The 17347-nt window shown below is 47.7% G+C and overlaps 1 protein-coding gene across 3 annotated transcripts in view; it reads left to right on the forward strand.

Moving 5' to 3' along the window:
* Positions 1-4012: 4012 nt before the first annotated feature.
* ARG2 (arginase 2) overlaps positions 4013-17347 on the forward strand; it is a 29947-nt gene continuing 16612 nt past the window's right edge. The window contains exons 1-3 of one of the 3 annotated variants that reach the window (XM_075927399.2): positions 4013-4148; positions 4649-4748; positions 5134-5206. In XM_075927399.2, the coding sequence (XP_075783514.1) occupies positions 4066-4148; positions 4649-4748; positions 5134-5206 (256 nt within the window). In that variant the 5' untranslated portion in view covers positions 4013-4065. Of the gene's footprint in view, positions 4149-4189; positions 4749-5133; positions 5207-17347 lie in introns of those variants that run through there. The other 2 variants (XM_075927398.2, XM_075927397.2) reach the window with 2 other exon arrangements.

Below are 17347 nucleotides of genomic sequence, written 5' to 3' on the forward strand. Positions count from 1 at the left end.
GCGAATACCTTCTGCGGTGAGACGAATGAGAAGAGTTCTCGTAATAATATCGGTCCTCCCTCCGACTGCGGCAGGGAGAACGGCTGTATCTTCTCACTGTGTCATACCGACAATGGCAGTCTGTACGTCTTGGGGATCTTGGTGAAAGGGATCTCCTGTAGTAGCGTGAGGGAGACCTCGAGTAGCGGTCCCGATAGGACCGACGTGGTGATGAATGACGAGTTGACCTATAGTAGGGTTCCCTGGAGGTCGTGTAACGGTGAATACGACGACGGTAATCAGCATGGGAGGAGGTAGGTGAGTCAGGTCCAGGTGAGAAGGTGACACTGTCCGGTGTTATTGATGGTGTCCGGACCCTTGCAGTCTTTTGTTGCGCTCTGGTTGGCACCGAGGCATTGCAGGCAGGCTGGGGAGGTGCTTGTGGCAGAACAGCAGACAGCAAAGAAGCCTCTGCCACTTGAACGTCTGCCACGTGAATGGCAGAGTAAAGGCTCGGTGCAGCTTGATCCCCCGGAAAGGAGAAAGCGGGAGGCTGGACTGGCAGAGACTCCTGTGGCGGAGGTGCATCCGGTGCCGATATGCCCGGCACCGAGGAGCCCAGAGCGGCACCTATGGAAGGCGCTGTGGGTGCCGTTACAGCAGGCTGCGGGCGCGCATGCGCCGGAACTCCCGGTGCCGGGGCTTCTCTTGCCGGCTCCGCAATGGCCGTTAAAGCCGTTGCCGGCACCGACTCCGCTCTCGACCCCTTCTTGGGTGTCGGAGCGGAGCTTTTGGGGCAGGCTGCAGTTGGGGCAGAAGAGCTACGGCCCTTGCCCGCCTTGCCCGCGGGGAGTCTCGGCGCATAGCCAGAGCTCCCCGGCTTGTCCGCAGTGGCGCTCGGCGTCCCGTGGATCTTGGGGGCTTGCCCGGCTTGCTCGGGAGATGCAGAGTGCGGCTTGGAGACCTCCGGAGCTTGGAGAGCCTTATTGAACAAAAGGACTCTCAACCTCAGCTCCCGATCCTTTCTAGCGCGAGCTGTCATCTTCTCGCAGTGACCACATTTGGCTGAGACATGAGTGTCCCCGAGACATCTAACACACCGGGAGTGACCATCCGAGATGGGAATAGCCTCCTGGCACTGGAGGCACTTCTTGAAGCCGGGTGATCCTGGCATTCTTGAGTCCTTTGCTTATTAGTCAATTTCAGTCAGGAAAACCCTGACCGACCGCTGAAGAAAAAGCGGCTTTTCTTTTCTTTTTCTTTTTTTTTTTTTTTAAAGGGGGAACTACAACTAGAACAGTGTAACAGATAACTACCTATCACTAACCAAATAACAACTATAACTAGGAAGGTTTTTCCCTTTCCCCTCAGAGAGGAGAAGGGAGCCTGAACTAACTCCGTCTGCGGCTGCAGACAGTTGGAGAGAAACTGACAGGACCGGACCGCGCTCAGATGAAAGGCGCGAAGGGGCACTCGCGCATGTGCGGTCCGGCAGGGGGGCTACTGCTAGTGAAAATTCCTCCAGTTTGCGGCGCCGGGACGAGCCCAGCGCCTCGAGTGGAGCACCCTCGGGGACACTACTCGATGAAGAATGGCCATGTTTTTCTTATAAACCTTAACTAAAATTGGCTTAAGAATATGCATAACTTGCAATTGCTTTTAGACAAAATATCTCCTGTAACACACCAATTTTTAACGTTGCAGTCTGCTGAATGTGTATGTAGGCAGGGTCTGAATCAATGCTTCCATTACAGACAACTGGAATGGGAAAGGAATCCTGGGTGTGGTTATGTAAATACACTTCAAGCAGGTTGCTCAGGCATGCTAGATGTTCAGCTGTTGTAACTAATTTGGCTGTTGTGGGGGTCACAAACTGTGTTAAAACTAAATACAGGAATTGTAAGATATGACCACCAATGCTTGCAGTTATTGTTGGAATGCACAATGCAGAAAGTCATACTGTGTTTCATTAAATTAAAACAAGAGACTCTGTCAGTGTAAATACGCTTGGATGGACAGAGGCTGGTCTTTCAGAGGCCTATAGATTGAGCTGGGGAGGGAGGTGAGTCAGCACCAGGTGTGAGCTGTAAGACTGGTTCAACCTGTTTCTCCCCACTGTTTCAATGATAGAGTTAAAAAAGGCTCCATAAGGAGTCCCTTTTATATGTAAATTCACTCCAGTAAATGCTGGGATCTCTTGTGGCTGGACTGTGTTTTGGGCCAAGGGCTGAATTCACTAAGTTTGTCCCAGAGCCATATCTACCACAAGCCAGCAGAGCAGTTATAGAGAGGCATTAGGAGTGGCCAGCAGAGTGGTGACAGCAAGGGGCAATTAATGGCCAGCAGGGTGGTGCCAGAGAGCAGTGAGCCGGGGGATGGCAAATTACCAGCAAAATGGGTGAGATGACTCTTACCCCCTACACTCAGGATGGGAGGTGAACTCTGCAGATCACCTCTGTATTCTGGTCTGCCCTGACTAAGGGCAGCATCTGTGAGTGGGGTGCAGAGAAGGGTTGGGCATGTGAATGGGACACTTGCATTGCTGGACTTGAGAGCTTGAGAGGAAAAGGACATTGCCCATGAGGAAGGAGGCTTCATGACTGAGGGCAGAGGGTGCGGCAGGACAAAATTTTTCCTGTGGGAGGCAGTGTGACATGATGACATCACTCTGTTGTCCTGCAGGAAATTTATATATATATATATATAGAGAGAGAGAGCACAACAGCAGTGGTAACCTGAGATCTCCTTCAACAGAGTGGGGCCCAGTTCTCTGAGCCCCGTCTTGAGTGTCTCTGCTCTCCCCAGGCTCCTGTGTTCCCCAGTTCCTGTGCATCTGCTCTATTCCCCTTTTTGCTGTGTCCCCATTTCCCACTGTGCCTATAATGAGGCTCCCCAATATGCTCACCTGGAGGGGCCCGCTCCCCATCCCTGGCTGGGTGAAGGAGCCCAAGTGGGAGTCCCTGCACTGAGCAGCCCTTTCCCCCAGAACAAAGGAGCGGTAGGCTTGGTTGTCTGTCCCAGAGTGCCTGGGCTGGGCCAGGCTGTGTTTCAGCACTCGGCAGGAGGCCATGGAGTGAGCCCTGCTGCCATGGCACTGAGTGGAGTACTAGAGCTGGCATGATCCTGGGTGATCTTTGGGATGTGAGTGGATCGCTTGCCCGGATCGGCCATGAGCATGGACGTGCAGGACCAGGGCAAGTGCCTGCTGGCACTCAACCTGAAGCAGGCCCAGTGTGCGGCGGTGCTGAAGAGAGTGCCTGTGGGTGGACATGCAAGTGGAGCCCTACCACCACAGTGAAGGGCTGCTGGGCAGAGGCCATGCAGATGAGGGTGGAGGGACAAAAAATTTTCCCGCAGGACGCAGAGTGACACACTGATGTCATTCTGCATCCTGCAGGAAAAATCCTTTTTATATAGAGATACTTCCATTTGGACACTTTGGAGTACCAGCAGTGTGAGAAGAAAGTTTTACTATGGTGTTTCTTCTGAGCACAGCTGGGGAAAAAACAGGAAAGAGAAGATATTTGTAAATCAAGGCTGGTCTGCCCCACATATATTGATATAACTATATGGCTCAGAAGTGTGAAAAATCCATACCTCTGAGCAATGCCCTCTGTAGATGGCACAGTTGGCAATCCTGCTGACATCATTACTGGTAAGTGAATTGAGCGAAGAGCTCTCTGGTGGAGACTTAGAGCTTCTTCAATAAGTGCTCTTGTTATGCAGTATTTTAAGTGTAGATCTGTGCTCAGGGTAAGCATTGTTTGGAAATAGCATTGTTTACTTGGAAATGGTGTGCACAAGCTACTGAAGTGTCAGTGGTACTGCATGCCAAGAAGTTTCCCCTTACAGGGACATCTCCCCATTATTTGAAGACAGGGAGAGAAAGCTGGGCTGAAGTTATCTCAGCTTAGAGTCAATTGGAGAGCACCATGCCAGCCCCGCTGGGAGGGAGGGAATGGTGGTGCCCAGGACTGCAGTAGTTCCGGGAGGAGACGTGGCTGTTGGAATGGGACGGTTGGGCACCATCCAGTTACTGCACGGCGCCTATCGGCGGCTCCTCGGGTCGCCTACCAGCAGCGCCTAATGCCGCGTGGCGGCGCCCGTCCTGCCTGGGGCTCACCCGCCCTGCCCTCGGGGATACGGGTGCTTGCAGGCGCAGTTTTCAGGTGTGGGGGAGCGGATGCAGCGGGAGGGCGGGGGACCAGGTGGCAGCTGCTGGCAGATCAAACCCCCGGCTGCTCGGGACCCGGCTCTCGGACGCGAGTGGATCAAGAGGCACCGTAGCTCGGGCGGGGATCCGGGCCGAGCCCCGAGAGGAACCCAGGGCGGCACGAGGCCGGTCCCCCCGCGCGGACAGCGGGGCGGGGGGCGAGACTGCGCTGGCCCACATGGCGGGGGAGCTGCGGCGAGGGCGCCCCTCGCTGGCCGGAGCAGCCCAGCCGCAGCCCCTCCGCGGTTGCCGGTCCCCAGGCGGGCGCAAGCGCGGCGCACACCCCCGGGCGGGCGCGCCGCCATTGGCCAGGCGGGGAAGGCACCGGGGGTGTGTCCCGAGGCGGGGAGCCGGTGTCTGGCCCGCGCGCTGGCGAGGGGAGGTAGCGGCGCTGCAGGTTAAAAGCGGCGGCGGCTGCAGCGAGCGGTTCTGCAGCATCATGTCTCTGCGCAGCAGCTTCGCCCGGCTCCTGCGGAAACAGGCGGACTCCGCGCTGCAGCTCCCGAAACCTGCCCACTCCGTGGCGCTGATCGGGGCCCCGTTCGCCAGGGGGCAGGTGAGCATCGCGGGGGGAGGCAGCGCCCCCTGGCCCACACGGGGTGGTTTAGGGGGATGAGCGTGTTCCGGCCCCGTGCAGACGGGCTCGGGGAGACTCCTTGTCGCGCATCCCTGGAGGCTCGGGAGCATGTGCTGTAGCCGCATTGTCTCGCTGTCCCAGCGGGTTTCCGGGAGGGGGGACCCCGGCGGCGGGCCCTGGCACACGCCGCTCCCACGTGCAGCTCCAGCTGGGGGCGCGCACCCGCAGCGCCCCGAGGATCGGTGGGGATGGCAAATGCCCTTCCCCGGGTCGCCGCTCCGCGTGGTTGCTGCGGCTCAGTCCCTTTCTGTGAGCGCCAAGCCCCGCCCCACCGGGATCCTAATGGAGCCCCTTTGTCTTACAGAGGCGGAGGGGGGTGGACCGCGGCCCCGCCGCCATAAGGAACGCGGGGCTGACGAAGAGGCTCGCCGGCTTGGGTAAGGGCCACGTGCAGCAGTGGCGGGGTGGAAACGGGGACCCTCGCTGGCGTGACTGGGGCGCTAGCACGGAGCCTGGGCACTGTCCGCCCCCATGTCCCGTTCCTTTTGCCTTAGCCTGACTCATTTAGCTGGACAGTGAATCAGCCACACATTCACCTTCCTGCATCCGACATGTCTGCCTTGTCGCTGTGAAGTAAGATGAGTCACAAAACCCGGTATCTCTAGTGAGCCAGCAGAAGAGTGGCTGAGGAGTGAATGGACCACAGAAACGGAAACTAGACCTATGTACTATTGAAATGTTGCTCTGCGATTAATAACTAACTTGCACAGACACATCCCTTGTATGTGTATATTGGGCAGTTAAATGTATGACACGTCTCGTGCACAAGGAAGGCTTTGGTCAACAGAAACTTGGGTGTGCACTGTATGCCCAGATTTTGGGGTCTGTAAATTTGATAGCACTATTCAGACCTTACCGAGATCCTCAGCCACAAGAACAAATCATTAAACTCATTTACTGCACTGCTTCAAACAACCAAATACTTAACTCAGCCCCTGTCCCGAAAAGGAATCCAGAATTCTCTGAAGAAAACCTCTGATTTTTGTCTCCGGTCTTGCATTTAATTCTAGTCTTGCATTGAGAGGATATAGGAACAGTGCTATCTCACTAGAAAGAAAATGTGATCTTGAGTTGTTTGTTAGGGCAAAAGCAAATGATTAGTCTTGTGTAGTCTCAACAATTCATGGCCTGTTTCCTCTTAGATTTAGAACCAGAAAAAAAGAAGGCTTTTTTTGTTTGTTTTTTGGCAAAGGTTGGGTAAGAGTCAGGCAAATTGCAAGCCAAATACTAGATATGAATTCTGGCGTGTTGTTTCAATAGCTATACTTGTCAGAATGTGACTTTTTAATATAATTTTGATGAATTTTATGAATGTTTATTGATTTTAAAATTTTCAAAGTTGTGCAAAATTATGGCGTTTAAATAAAACTTTTAATTTTTTAAAATTCTATTTAGACTTTCACATCTGTGGGAAATTATGGGAAGGATCAGATAATGACAGTAGTTTCAAAGCTTTACATCCATTAAAACAATTTGTCAGCATCACGTCCTAATGTAGCAAGTAAACATCTTTTAAATCCATCTCAAAGTACTTTGCAAGCAGCAATTGTTTTGTCTATTTGTAAAATTTTGTTTATAATGGTTGTAATTTTTTGTCAGCTTGTGTGTGTGGGTTGGTAAAATTATGCAGTGTTGTAACTGCTGATATCACCCAGTTTGTCTAATATTCTGAGGTAATAATCTTTTATTGGACCATTTTTTGTTAGTGCAAGAAAGACAAGCTTTCCACCTTACACACAGCTCTCCTTCAGGTCTGGTAAAGGTTCTCAGATTGTCACAGTTAAATAGAAGGTGAAACATTGTTTAGCATAAGTATTCAACACCTTTCAAAGGACCCTTCATGGTAAAATACAGGACTATGTAGCACTTTAAAGACTAATGAGATGTTTTATTAGATGATGAGCTTTCGTGGGCCAGACCCACTTCCTCAGATCAAATAGTGGAAGAAAATAGTCACAACCATATATACCAAAGGATACAATTAAAAAAAAATGAACACATGTGAAAAGGACAAATCACATTTCAGAACAGGAGGGGGATCGGAGGAGGGGGGGGGAAGGAAGGAAGGTAAGTGTCTGTGAATTAATTATATTAGAGGTGGGGAGAGTTAGATGTCTGTGAGCTAATGGTATTAGAGGTGATAATTGGGGAAGCTATCTTGGTAATGGGTAAGATAGTTTGAGCCTTTGTGCCCTGCAATTTGCGTACCTTTTTCAATAGTTTTTTCAGAAGAAGCTTTTCTGAAATGTGGCTCTGGGAAGGAGGAAGACTGGGCTTCCGAAAGAGCATGTCTGCTCTTCCGCAAAAAAAAGCAGACATAGCCTTATCCTGAAGTAAAAAGTCTCTCCCTGGAATCCGAAGAACCTCAAGTTATCTAAAAATCTCTGAAATTCTGAAGTTACAAGATGTGAAAGGAGGATATAACGTTCAAGAGGGATTATTAGACAGTTCTTTAGAGTTATTTGGCAAGTAACTGAAAAATTCTTTGACCAATCAGTCTATAGTTAACTATGGAGTCTCCTTCAAATAGCATAGGTCTAATAAATTAGTTGAGGTTGTACAAAGTCCAATCCGAATAGAACATTTTGTGACATTGACAACCAAAACTTAAATGAAAACTTCTGCTGTGTGCAAAGCTTGGTTTTTGTTTTTGTTTGTGTCCCATTTCAGTAAGAGCTAGGAGCTTAAATACCTTTGGAGATCTGGACCTTAGTGTTGACTAACTTTAAAATTATCAATAAAGTGGGAGAGGGCTTTGCCCCTCTAAACATTAAAAATTGTCAAGGTCTTTTTTTGTTGCTAAAGTGTGCTTTTTTTTGAGCACTGATATGAGCTGCTGCTTCTCTATTCATGTCTGTTGTTTTAATGTTTTTAGTGCTGCTTAAATTTCTGTAGCCCTGTTGATGAATAGGGTCAGGTGTTGTAGACTTTGCCAGAAGGGGCCCTCGCTGACAAGCAATGACAGACTTAGCCAGCATCCACAGGGGAGCTTTTTATATTGTAGGGACAGCCATTGCAGTGTGGAGTAGAAGGATAAGGAGGAAGTCCTTGAGCAAGAGGCTGCTTTATGTAGCTATTGTCCAATGGGGAATAAGGGATTGAAATTTCTTCTTCCCCTTAGCCTGGCAGGAGGGCTGTTAATATACCATATTGCTACAGTTCCCCTCCTCCCACTTATTTTTTTTTTTTTTTTTCAGTCGTCACCAGTGCTTTGAAGTGTCACTGAAATCTCAGGTTTTTTCTTTTTCTTTTTGTTCATTTGCATCTTTTTAATGTTACATTGGATAATAAAGTGAATTTGTAACAGTTGTGCTCACAATGCTGTTGGTTATGACTAATCTAATGTTCTGGACATAAATTTCACGCTAAACTCCTGGTTTCCAGCAAAGGATATGAGAGTGAACAAAGACATTGAAACCTTTTTCCAAAACCTTAGTTCCTTTGACAAGAATCCTAAGTGATTTTGCCTCCCTTCCCCCCCCCCTGCCCGCCCCACAGCTGTTTGTCTTTAGGTGGGCTGAGAGATGATAATGTGAGACTGAGTAGCTTCTCAAAGAGGTGATAACATTTAACTGAGACAACACCTACAACATTGAAGAATATCAGCCTTGTGTTAATGCACTTTTTAAAGCATTCTCTAGAACAGGGGTGGGTAATTTTTGATGGGAGAGCAACTCCAAAATTTTGTGAGTGGTCAAGGGCTGCAGTCTTCCATGGGGGGAGGGGAGGAATGGCATCTAGGAGAGAAGTTGGGTGCAAGATGGAGCTCGAGGTAGGGGACTGAGGTACAGGAGATAGTGGGGGTCTGAGAGTTTGAGTGAAGGGGGGGGTTGATCTGGGGCTGGGGCTTGGGATGCAGGGCTGAGAGGGGGCATGGGTGCAGGAGAGGATTCTGGCCTAGGAGTGGTGCAGCATTTGGGAGGGAATTGTGAGCTGAGCAAGGGTGTGTGTGCAGAGGGTTTGGGTGATAACCTGGGACATGGGAATAGGGTGCAGGGTCAAGGAGGGAGTATGGGTGCAAGAGAGATTACTGGCTTGGGAGATAGGTGTAGGAGGGGGGTGCAGGGTCTGGGAGGGAGTTGTGACTGGGGTGAGGGGATTGCAGAGGCTATGGATGGTGGCCTGGGGGAGGGGAGGATGCCAGAGGTCTTCCCTAAGCACCTCCTGGCCAGCAGTCCTGCAGGATCCTGAAGCAGGCTCTCTGCTGTGTGGGGAAGTGGGGAGGGGAAAGGTATGAAAACTAACCAATGGGGGTTAAGAGAGTTTGCTGGGGGGGTAGGGATCCGGTGCCTGGAGCAGAGAGCCACAGTGAGCACTTAGCAGCTAGCCACTTAAAGCAGCATGGGGCTGCTCTGTGCCTGAAGGTCCCAACAGGCTGGCCCAAAGGCTGGCTCTTGCTGCCCCTGCCCTAGAACATTCAGCATGGACATGAGCAGAGCAGGCAGGCTTGTTGCCAAAGAAGCTTTTATGTATGGTGTCCATAGTCCAACTAGTTCAGAAAGGCGCACACGGATGCTCGCTCGGATGCACGCACGCCAAGAGGTTACATATGCTAAGATCATGACTTGTCCTAGCAGAAGGTTTAGCAGAGGGTGGATTCTGTAGGTACATGGGAGCGTAAGTGAAAAGGCTTCTGGTTCCTTCTTCCCCTGCACTACTATGAATTAACAAAGTGCATTATTAGTTAAAAATAAATAGAAGAAGCTTATTTGTGTGTGTGGCGAGGATTGTGGCTCCTCTTTTTACTGGAGGGGGAAGTGTGTGATTTTAAATCAGTATCTTAAAGTGTTTAATTTTCCTTAATTTTTATTAAAAATAAATGGGTCCCCTCTAATGCCAGGGAGTTGAGTTAGTAAAATGTGTGACTTGTACCTCCCCATTCCTAGATCCAGCCTGTAAGCATCTCTGTGTAGTTCTGAGGGCTAGGTAGATACACACACATTAGCACACACATTCACGCCCTGTCTTAGCGTCCCAGCTTGAGCAGCCCTAGTACACATCAGCCGGGCCAGGAAGTGTACTCCCAACTGAAATGTAGAGGAGGTAGCATGTGAAACATCAGTGTCACATTTTATTCCTCCTCCACCACTGCAGTTTTTCAGATGTGGATATGCTTGAATTAGAGCCCACATTGTTATAATTAGTTCTCACCCAACAGCTTGCTTTGGGGCAGTGAAGGGAAAGGAAACACTTTGTCCTGTCCTCATTACCCCCTTAACAGCTAATCCTCAATAACTGAAACAAAAGACAGAACTATGTAGCACTTTAATGACTAACAAGATGGTTTAATAGGTGATGAGCTTTAGTGGGACAGACCCACTTCCTCAGATCAATTTGTGGAAGAAAATTGGCATGACCATATATACCAAAGGGATACAATCAAAAAAAGTGAACACATATAAAATTGGCAAATCAAATTTTAGAACAGAGTGGGAGTGAGGGGAGAAGATTAGTGTCTGTGAGGTAATGACATTAGGGGGTGATAATTGGGGAAGCTATTTTTGTAATGGGTGAGATAATTAGCATCTTTGAGACCCATACATAAAGTGTCAAATTTAAGCATGAAACAAAATACAGGACTATGTAGCACTTTAAAGACTAACAAGATGGTTTATTAGATGATGAGCTTTCGTGGGCCAGACCCACTTCCTCAGTGGCCCACGAAAGCTCATCATCTAATAAACCATCTTGTTAGTCTTTAAAGTGCTACATAGTCCTGTATTTTGTTTCAGCTACACCAGACTAACACTGTTACATTTCTATCATAAATTTAAGCATGAATGACAATTCTGATGCTTCTCTTTGAAGTCTGGAGTTAAAATCTCTCTGAAGCAATATTCATGTTTTAAGGTCATTGAGAGAATGGTCAGTCTGGCTGAAATGGCAAGCAACAGCTTTCTCTCTGAGAGAGAGCCTGATGTCTGTTTTATGTGCATTGATTCTTTGGTGAAGTGTCTGAGAAGTTTGTCCAGTTTACATAGCAGATGGACACTTTAGGCACATGATGGCGTAAAGTATATTTCTGGATGAACAGGAATATGTGTTTTTGATCTTGTAATAGGCATGGTTAGGTCCAATAATGGTGTCAGCAGAGTATATATGTGGACAAAGCTGGCACCGGGGTTTGTTGCAAGGGAAGGTACCAGGGTTGGTATTAGTGTGGTATGTCCTGTAGTTGTAGGTAAGAATCATCTTGAGGTTAGGTGGTTGTCTATAGGAGACTATGGGTCTGTCTCCCAGAGCCTCTCGGAGGGTAGTATCCTGTTCCAGTATAGGTTGTAGTTTATTGCTAATGCGTTGGACAGGTTTAAGTTGGAGGCTATAGGTGATGACAAGTGGTGTTCTATTGTTGGTTTTCTTGGGTCTGTCTTGAAGTAGATGGTTTCTGGGTATTCGTCTGGCTCTTTCAATTTGTTTTTTTATTTCTCCGGGTGGGTAATTGAGGTTTATAAATGCTTGGTAGAGATCCTGAAGTTTCTGGTCTCTGTCAGTGGGATTAGAGCAGATGCGATTGTATCTAAGGGCTTGGCTATAGACGATGGATCATATGTTGTGTCCTGGATGGGAGCTGGAGGCATGTAGGTAACTGTAGAAGTCAGTGGGTTTTTTGTCGTGTGGTGTCTAATTTACATTGGTGATTTGTACTGGGGTGTCCAGGAAATGGATCTCTCGTGTAGAATGGTCCAGGCTGAGATTGATGGTGGGGTGTAGGTTGTTAAAGTCCCTGTGGAATGCATCCAGTGTTTCTTGGCCATGGGTCCAGATCATAAAGATGTCATCGATGTAGTGTAAGTAAAGGAGGGGTAAAAGGGGACGGGATCTGAGGAAACGTTGTTCTAAGTCAGCCATAAAGATGTTCGCGTACTGTGGGGCCAGGCGGGTACCCATGGCTGTGCCGCTGATCTAGAGGTATAAGTTGTCCCCAAATTGGAAATAATTGTGGGCGAGAACAAAGTTACATGTTATTACATAGCAGTACAAATCACCAGTGATAAATTAGACACCACTCTTTAAGAACTGGGCAATCAGATCTTGGTAAAGTGAATTGCTGTTGAGTTAGGGTTGGGTCCACTGTTCTTACCAGCGAACCCAACCCACTGCCACCCCCCCATTCAAGAGATGATTAAACTATTGAATTAGTTGTCTGACTTTCTCCCCTGGACTCCATTGTAACAAAGCCCCACCCATCATTCCTTTTAGGCCTCACCTGAATACAGTTTGATCCTGTGGCAGATGCAGATTCCAAGTACAGTAAAACTCCAATAGTCCGGCATCCAATTGTACGGCATTCCTGATAGTCCGGCTTCAAAATGGCAAGAGCCTAGTGAGTGATCTTTGGCAAAAAATGAGTAACAAGGCAGCAGCAGCTGAACTGAGTGAAAAGGGTAAAAAAGGGTTTAAAAAAACCTAAAACTTTACAGTATGTACAATAAAAAGGATTAAAACACTGTGTGTGTGTGTGTGTGTGTGTGTGTGTGTGTGTGTGTGTGTGTGTGATATCTATATATGACCACCTTATAGTACCTCCTGATAGTCTGACATATCCGATAATCCAGCATCACGTAGGTCCCAAAGGTTCCGGATTATTGGAAGTCTACTGTAGAATGTTTTTAGATTTAAATCCAGTGAGGGGTTTGGCATTCATGTGTCATAAACCTACTTGGATTCCATCTCCCTTCAAAGCTCCGCCCATTAAAGCTCTTTAAGCCTTACTCTTTGCAGGCCAATGTGGAAATCAGATCCTGCCACTTATAAGGATTTATTTAAAAAAAAATCTGAGCTTTTGGTTTCGTGTGTGTGTGTGTGTGTGTGTGTGTGTGTGTGTGTGTGTGTCCGTCCGTCCGTCCTAAGGCAAGGTGTATCCACACTAGCCTTTCCCACCATTACAAATGCTTGTGCAGTGACTGCTGGAGCATTAGTGTAGCCAGAGTTCTAAGTGACTGGTAGCATTTTAACCAGGGTGTCGTCTATTATGTGCTCATTGGGTCAGACTGTGGTTCCCAAACACTGGGGCATGCCTTCTGATGGGGCATTGAGGAATATTTGGGAGAGGGGTGCAGCGCGGGGCCAGGCCAGCCTCTACGTGTGTGTGTGTGTGGGGGGGGGGGCACCATACAGCTCTGCTCTGCCCCCCTGCTCTGCTCCAGCCCCAACCCTAATTATGGTCTCAGTCATGGTCCCTGCTGCTGGCAACAGCTCCCTCGGCCTAACATAAACTCCTGCTTTGGTCTCTGGCCCCAGCCTTGCCCCTCTTACCACATCTGCGCCCTCTGGAAGCCACAGCCCAGTTCCTAGCCCTGTCTACTGATGGGGATGCATGATGTGAAAGTTTGGGGACCACTGATGTAGATTGGGGGTTGAAGCTGCTGGTTGCCACTAATCCTTTTGTGTTCACCCAATGCTAGCACTTGGGAGTCAGTGTTCATGTTAGCCATGGTGGGAAATATTTTCAGGGAAAAGAAATCTGGATAAAGGGCCCCAGTGTAATCTGATACCCTGTGATCATTTCACCTGCCCTACAGAGCAAAATAATGTGCTTCTCCAATATGCTGATAATCTAAGGGCCTGTTGATAGAGCCAGAAAACGTTGCCATTTGAAGTACACTGGTCCAATTACTGTAGGGAAAAGGTACCAGGTGTGTAGGTCGTAAGACCAGTATGCTTTGTTTCCTGAACTGGAATAAGTTTTTATACTAGTGTGAGCACGTTTAAGTTTATACTGCAGCTCGTAGCAATATAATGGCATCAGTAATAAATAAATTCCCCCCCCCCCCAACAAATTTGTATACTGCTATAACTTTCAAGCATAGAACAACCCTAACAGGTATTCATTTCAAATGCTATTTACAACATGTGTAGATGCCAGCAATCAAAGCACAAACACTGAACTGGAGTCTGGGCACTAGCTAAAATAATCAGTTGTCTTCTCCAAAGCCCTTTATGTTGCTGGGAGAGGCTCTTTCCTTGTTCTTTGAAGTGGAACTTTCCTGTGACGTCCTTTTTTAGGTGGTGAACATTGTCTCTGCCTCATGATCCTTGGAATATTTCTCCTTGGGTTTTATCTGTATTCAGATCTGCAACTGTTTAATGTCACATTGGTTCAAAAATCATAACAGTGCACTCAAATCAGTGTGGTGGTTCTTACTCCAATTTAAATCATTACATCAATGTAGCTCAAATTGATGTAAACAGGAAACTGTATTTCTTAACTCCTCCTCTCCCCATTTTGCTAACATAACTTACAGTCCTGGAGTCACAGCATAAAGAGCTCTTTGTTTCTGTTGGTGGTATCTTTCATCTCCAAGCACTTTCAAAGTTTTTATGCATATGTGGATCAGTTTACATGCACTAAAATTCAGCCCCCTCTGAGATGAAAGGGAAGAATAGTGTATGTAATTGGACCCACAGATGGGGTTGTGGTAGACTCAGAACTTAGTTATTTGAACTTAATTTTGTTCTTCCTCTTGTTTGTTTTTTATTGCCATGGAATCTGTAACAATCTTTTGTTGGCTGAGACCCTTGTTTTGCTTTTCATCTGAGAGGCTGAGAGGCTCAGGCATATGAGGTCTGAAAAAGCTTGAGACTTGCACGTTTTTTTCAGGAGCCTATGAAGTGCTGTTCTTGGGTGGAAGAGGCTGCTTTTAGTGGTAAAACCATCCAGCAGTATCAGAAGGAACTGGGGAAAACACTTATTTCTTCATGCGTTGATTTTTCTTTACCTACCTGCCTGGAACAATCAATATGTAATCTTATATAATGGTAAAGAATAATGGCCTTGTTGCTGGAGAGGAATTCATTATAAGGTGGGACCTGATGTGACCTCCTGCTTGATTAGCTTTCAGATTATTGTGGGCTGAAGGAAATTGGAAACCTAAGTGAGGGAAGAGTCTAATGCTAGGGTGAGGACAGCTGGAGAAGACCCTAAGGGTTAAATAACCCAGGAAACTTGGGGAAAGCAAGGTAACATAGCATCAGAATAGGTAGTACACATTTTGCATTCTCTGGCTTCTGACTACTTTCAAGGCATTCCTGCCCAGCCAAGGTTGCAAAACTGGCTATGTTGATGCCTGGAGTTGCCAGTCACAGGGCTCATACGTCATAGCATAGTAATATTCTCATGTTATGTTACAACACATTGAGGTGGCATCAGAATATTCTTTTCTGGTGCAATTCTACAATGTAAATGTTTCCTAAGCCTAGAAGCTTTTTTTTTTTTTTTTTTTTTTTTTTTGCAGGAGGAGAGGGAGGAGGGGAATCTCATTGATGTCAGCGGACTCCATAGGACACTGAATCATCTGGGAGGGATGTGATTGCAGGAATGAGGGTGGTTGGGAAATTTGGTGAACTAGGAAATACCGGGGTTTGTGGACAATCTTGAGAGCACTGAGTTTAAATTACTGACGGGTTTGACTGTGGGGAAAGCAAAACGCAGTAGAGATTGTCTAGTGTTAAAACAGATACTGATTTTTAAAAACAAGTTCTCTGGAAGCCATACTGGTAAAATGTGCAAAAAACAGGGTGAGGGGATAGGGCTGTGAAATACCATAGATGAGAGAGTCCTGTTAAACCATCGAGTGCATTTCCCTATCCATTCATTCGTCTGTCTAGATTCAAAAAAAAATCAAGTGGGTGGGTTTTCAGCCTTGTTTTAAGTTTATCAAGCTCTGATGCTGCTTCTAAGACTCACTAAGCTGTGGAACAATCTCTCCTGCTGCCATTCTGCCCTCTTGCTTCAGAGTTGATCACACAATCACATGGGTGTTCTAGGGGAGAGCACATCCTGCCCATTTAGCCTCCTGCCCATAGGGGAGACTTTTCTCTGCTTAGTTACTCTAATAGTTAAAACTGCTTCAGACCAGGTTTCTTTATGCACAGGTCATAATGAGTGACTCACTCACTAGCTCTTTAACCATGTCCTCTTGCTGACATTCAGGCGGAAGTGACTGCAAGGCATACATAGATATGCAAGTAGAGACTACTACAGCCCGAGCTCACCTCTATGGCATGCCAGCTACCCTGAGTTCATTATTTCTGTAGAGCTCAGGGTCCCTGATCTGTTCTGGGGGAGGATGGTTGTACCTAATAGCCTCTTACCTTGCATAGAAGGAAGGGAATGTTTAAAGATGTTTTTTATAGCTCATCCTTTGTTTGGTTCTTCCCCAGAACCTTTCTGTTTTGTTGCTTTTCTTAGTGACTCATCAGGCTGGCATCCATGACTGTGAACTGAGATGATAGGGCCATTGCATAAACAGGATTTCTGCTTGTGTGTGAGCAAAGTTACATAATGAAATAGAGCACTAAATGGTCAAAGTGGGTTTGGCCTATTGCTTGCATGGTATTTTGCAGCCAATCTTCTGCTAACTGTTCTAAGGAAGCACTGAACTGAAGGTCTTTGTTGACCAAGGATTCTCTAGTATTTGTCTAAACTACAAAGATTTGTCACCAAAAACTGCCTTTGCACACTGCATAGCTTTTGTCAGGAAAAACGGGAATGAAAAACTTCTACCCCGGCCCTAGTAGAGAGAGGGTTTTTCTCCCCCCCCCCCTTTTTCCCCTCCCTTTTACTGTGGACAAAGCCAATGTAGACACTGCTATTTTTTGTTCACAGAACTGGTTTCCGCCAGTATCCCATAATGCCTGCCTTGAAGGCTCTGCTCAGACTTTTGATCTCTCCTGCCCTGCAGGCTTGCCCCCCTCCCCTTTCAAAGCTCCAGGAATTGACAGCTGAGTGAACTGCTCCATTTGGAGACTAAAGAGAGCAAATCATTGGGCTGCTCTTGTTCTCCCTTGCAGAAGGCAGACTGAGAGGGACCTAGATTGCTGTGCTCTTTGACATGAAGAGCGTACAGAGCTATTAATGATGTTGCTCCCAGCAGCTGAGAAGGCTGTGGAAGAACTCGGAGGGAAGCCTAAGAAGCAGAGGAATCAGCTCCGCCTTCCCACAACACAGATTGTGGATAGCATACCCTCCATGCGTTGCTCCCACTGGGGATGATAGTGCCCCTGGTGTGGACCCGATCGGTCTAGTGGAAACGGACTAGAACAAGTACAAGTGACATTGACTGACTGAAATTCTTGTTCATTTTACTTACATCAATGAGAGGCTAGAACAGGGCGGGCAATAATTTTTGATGGGTCACTCCAAGATTTTGGAAAGTGGTCGAGGGCCGCACTCTTCCATGTTATTGATGGAGATGCCGGGGTTTGGAATGGAGGTTGGGTGCAGAAGGGAGCTTGGGGTAACGGACAGGTGCAGGAGAGAGACGGAACGAGGCAAGCAGTTGTGATCTAGGGCAGGGGACTGGAGTGTAGCGGATTGGGTTGTGGCCTAGGGTTGGAGGGGATTGTGATATGGGGCAGGAGATTGGGGTGCCAGATCTGGGAGGGGATATGGGTGTAAGAGGGACAAAGGGTTTGGGTATGTTGAGTGGGGAGGCGGGGGAGCAGAGAGTTGGGGCAGGAAAGGGCGGGGGGTGCCAGAAGCAGGCTGTGGCAAGAGACTGACTTGTCAGCTGCCA

This window comes from Pelodiscus sinensis, chromosome 5 (assembly GCF_052426305.1).
Source record: "Pelodiscus sinensis isolate ZL-2025 chromosome 5, ASM5242630v1, whole genome shotgun sequence".
NCBI classification, from domain to species: domain Eukaryota; kingdom Metazoa; phylum Chordata; order Testudines; family Trionychidae; genus Pelodiscus; species Pelodiscus sinensis.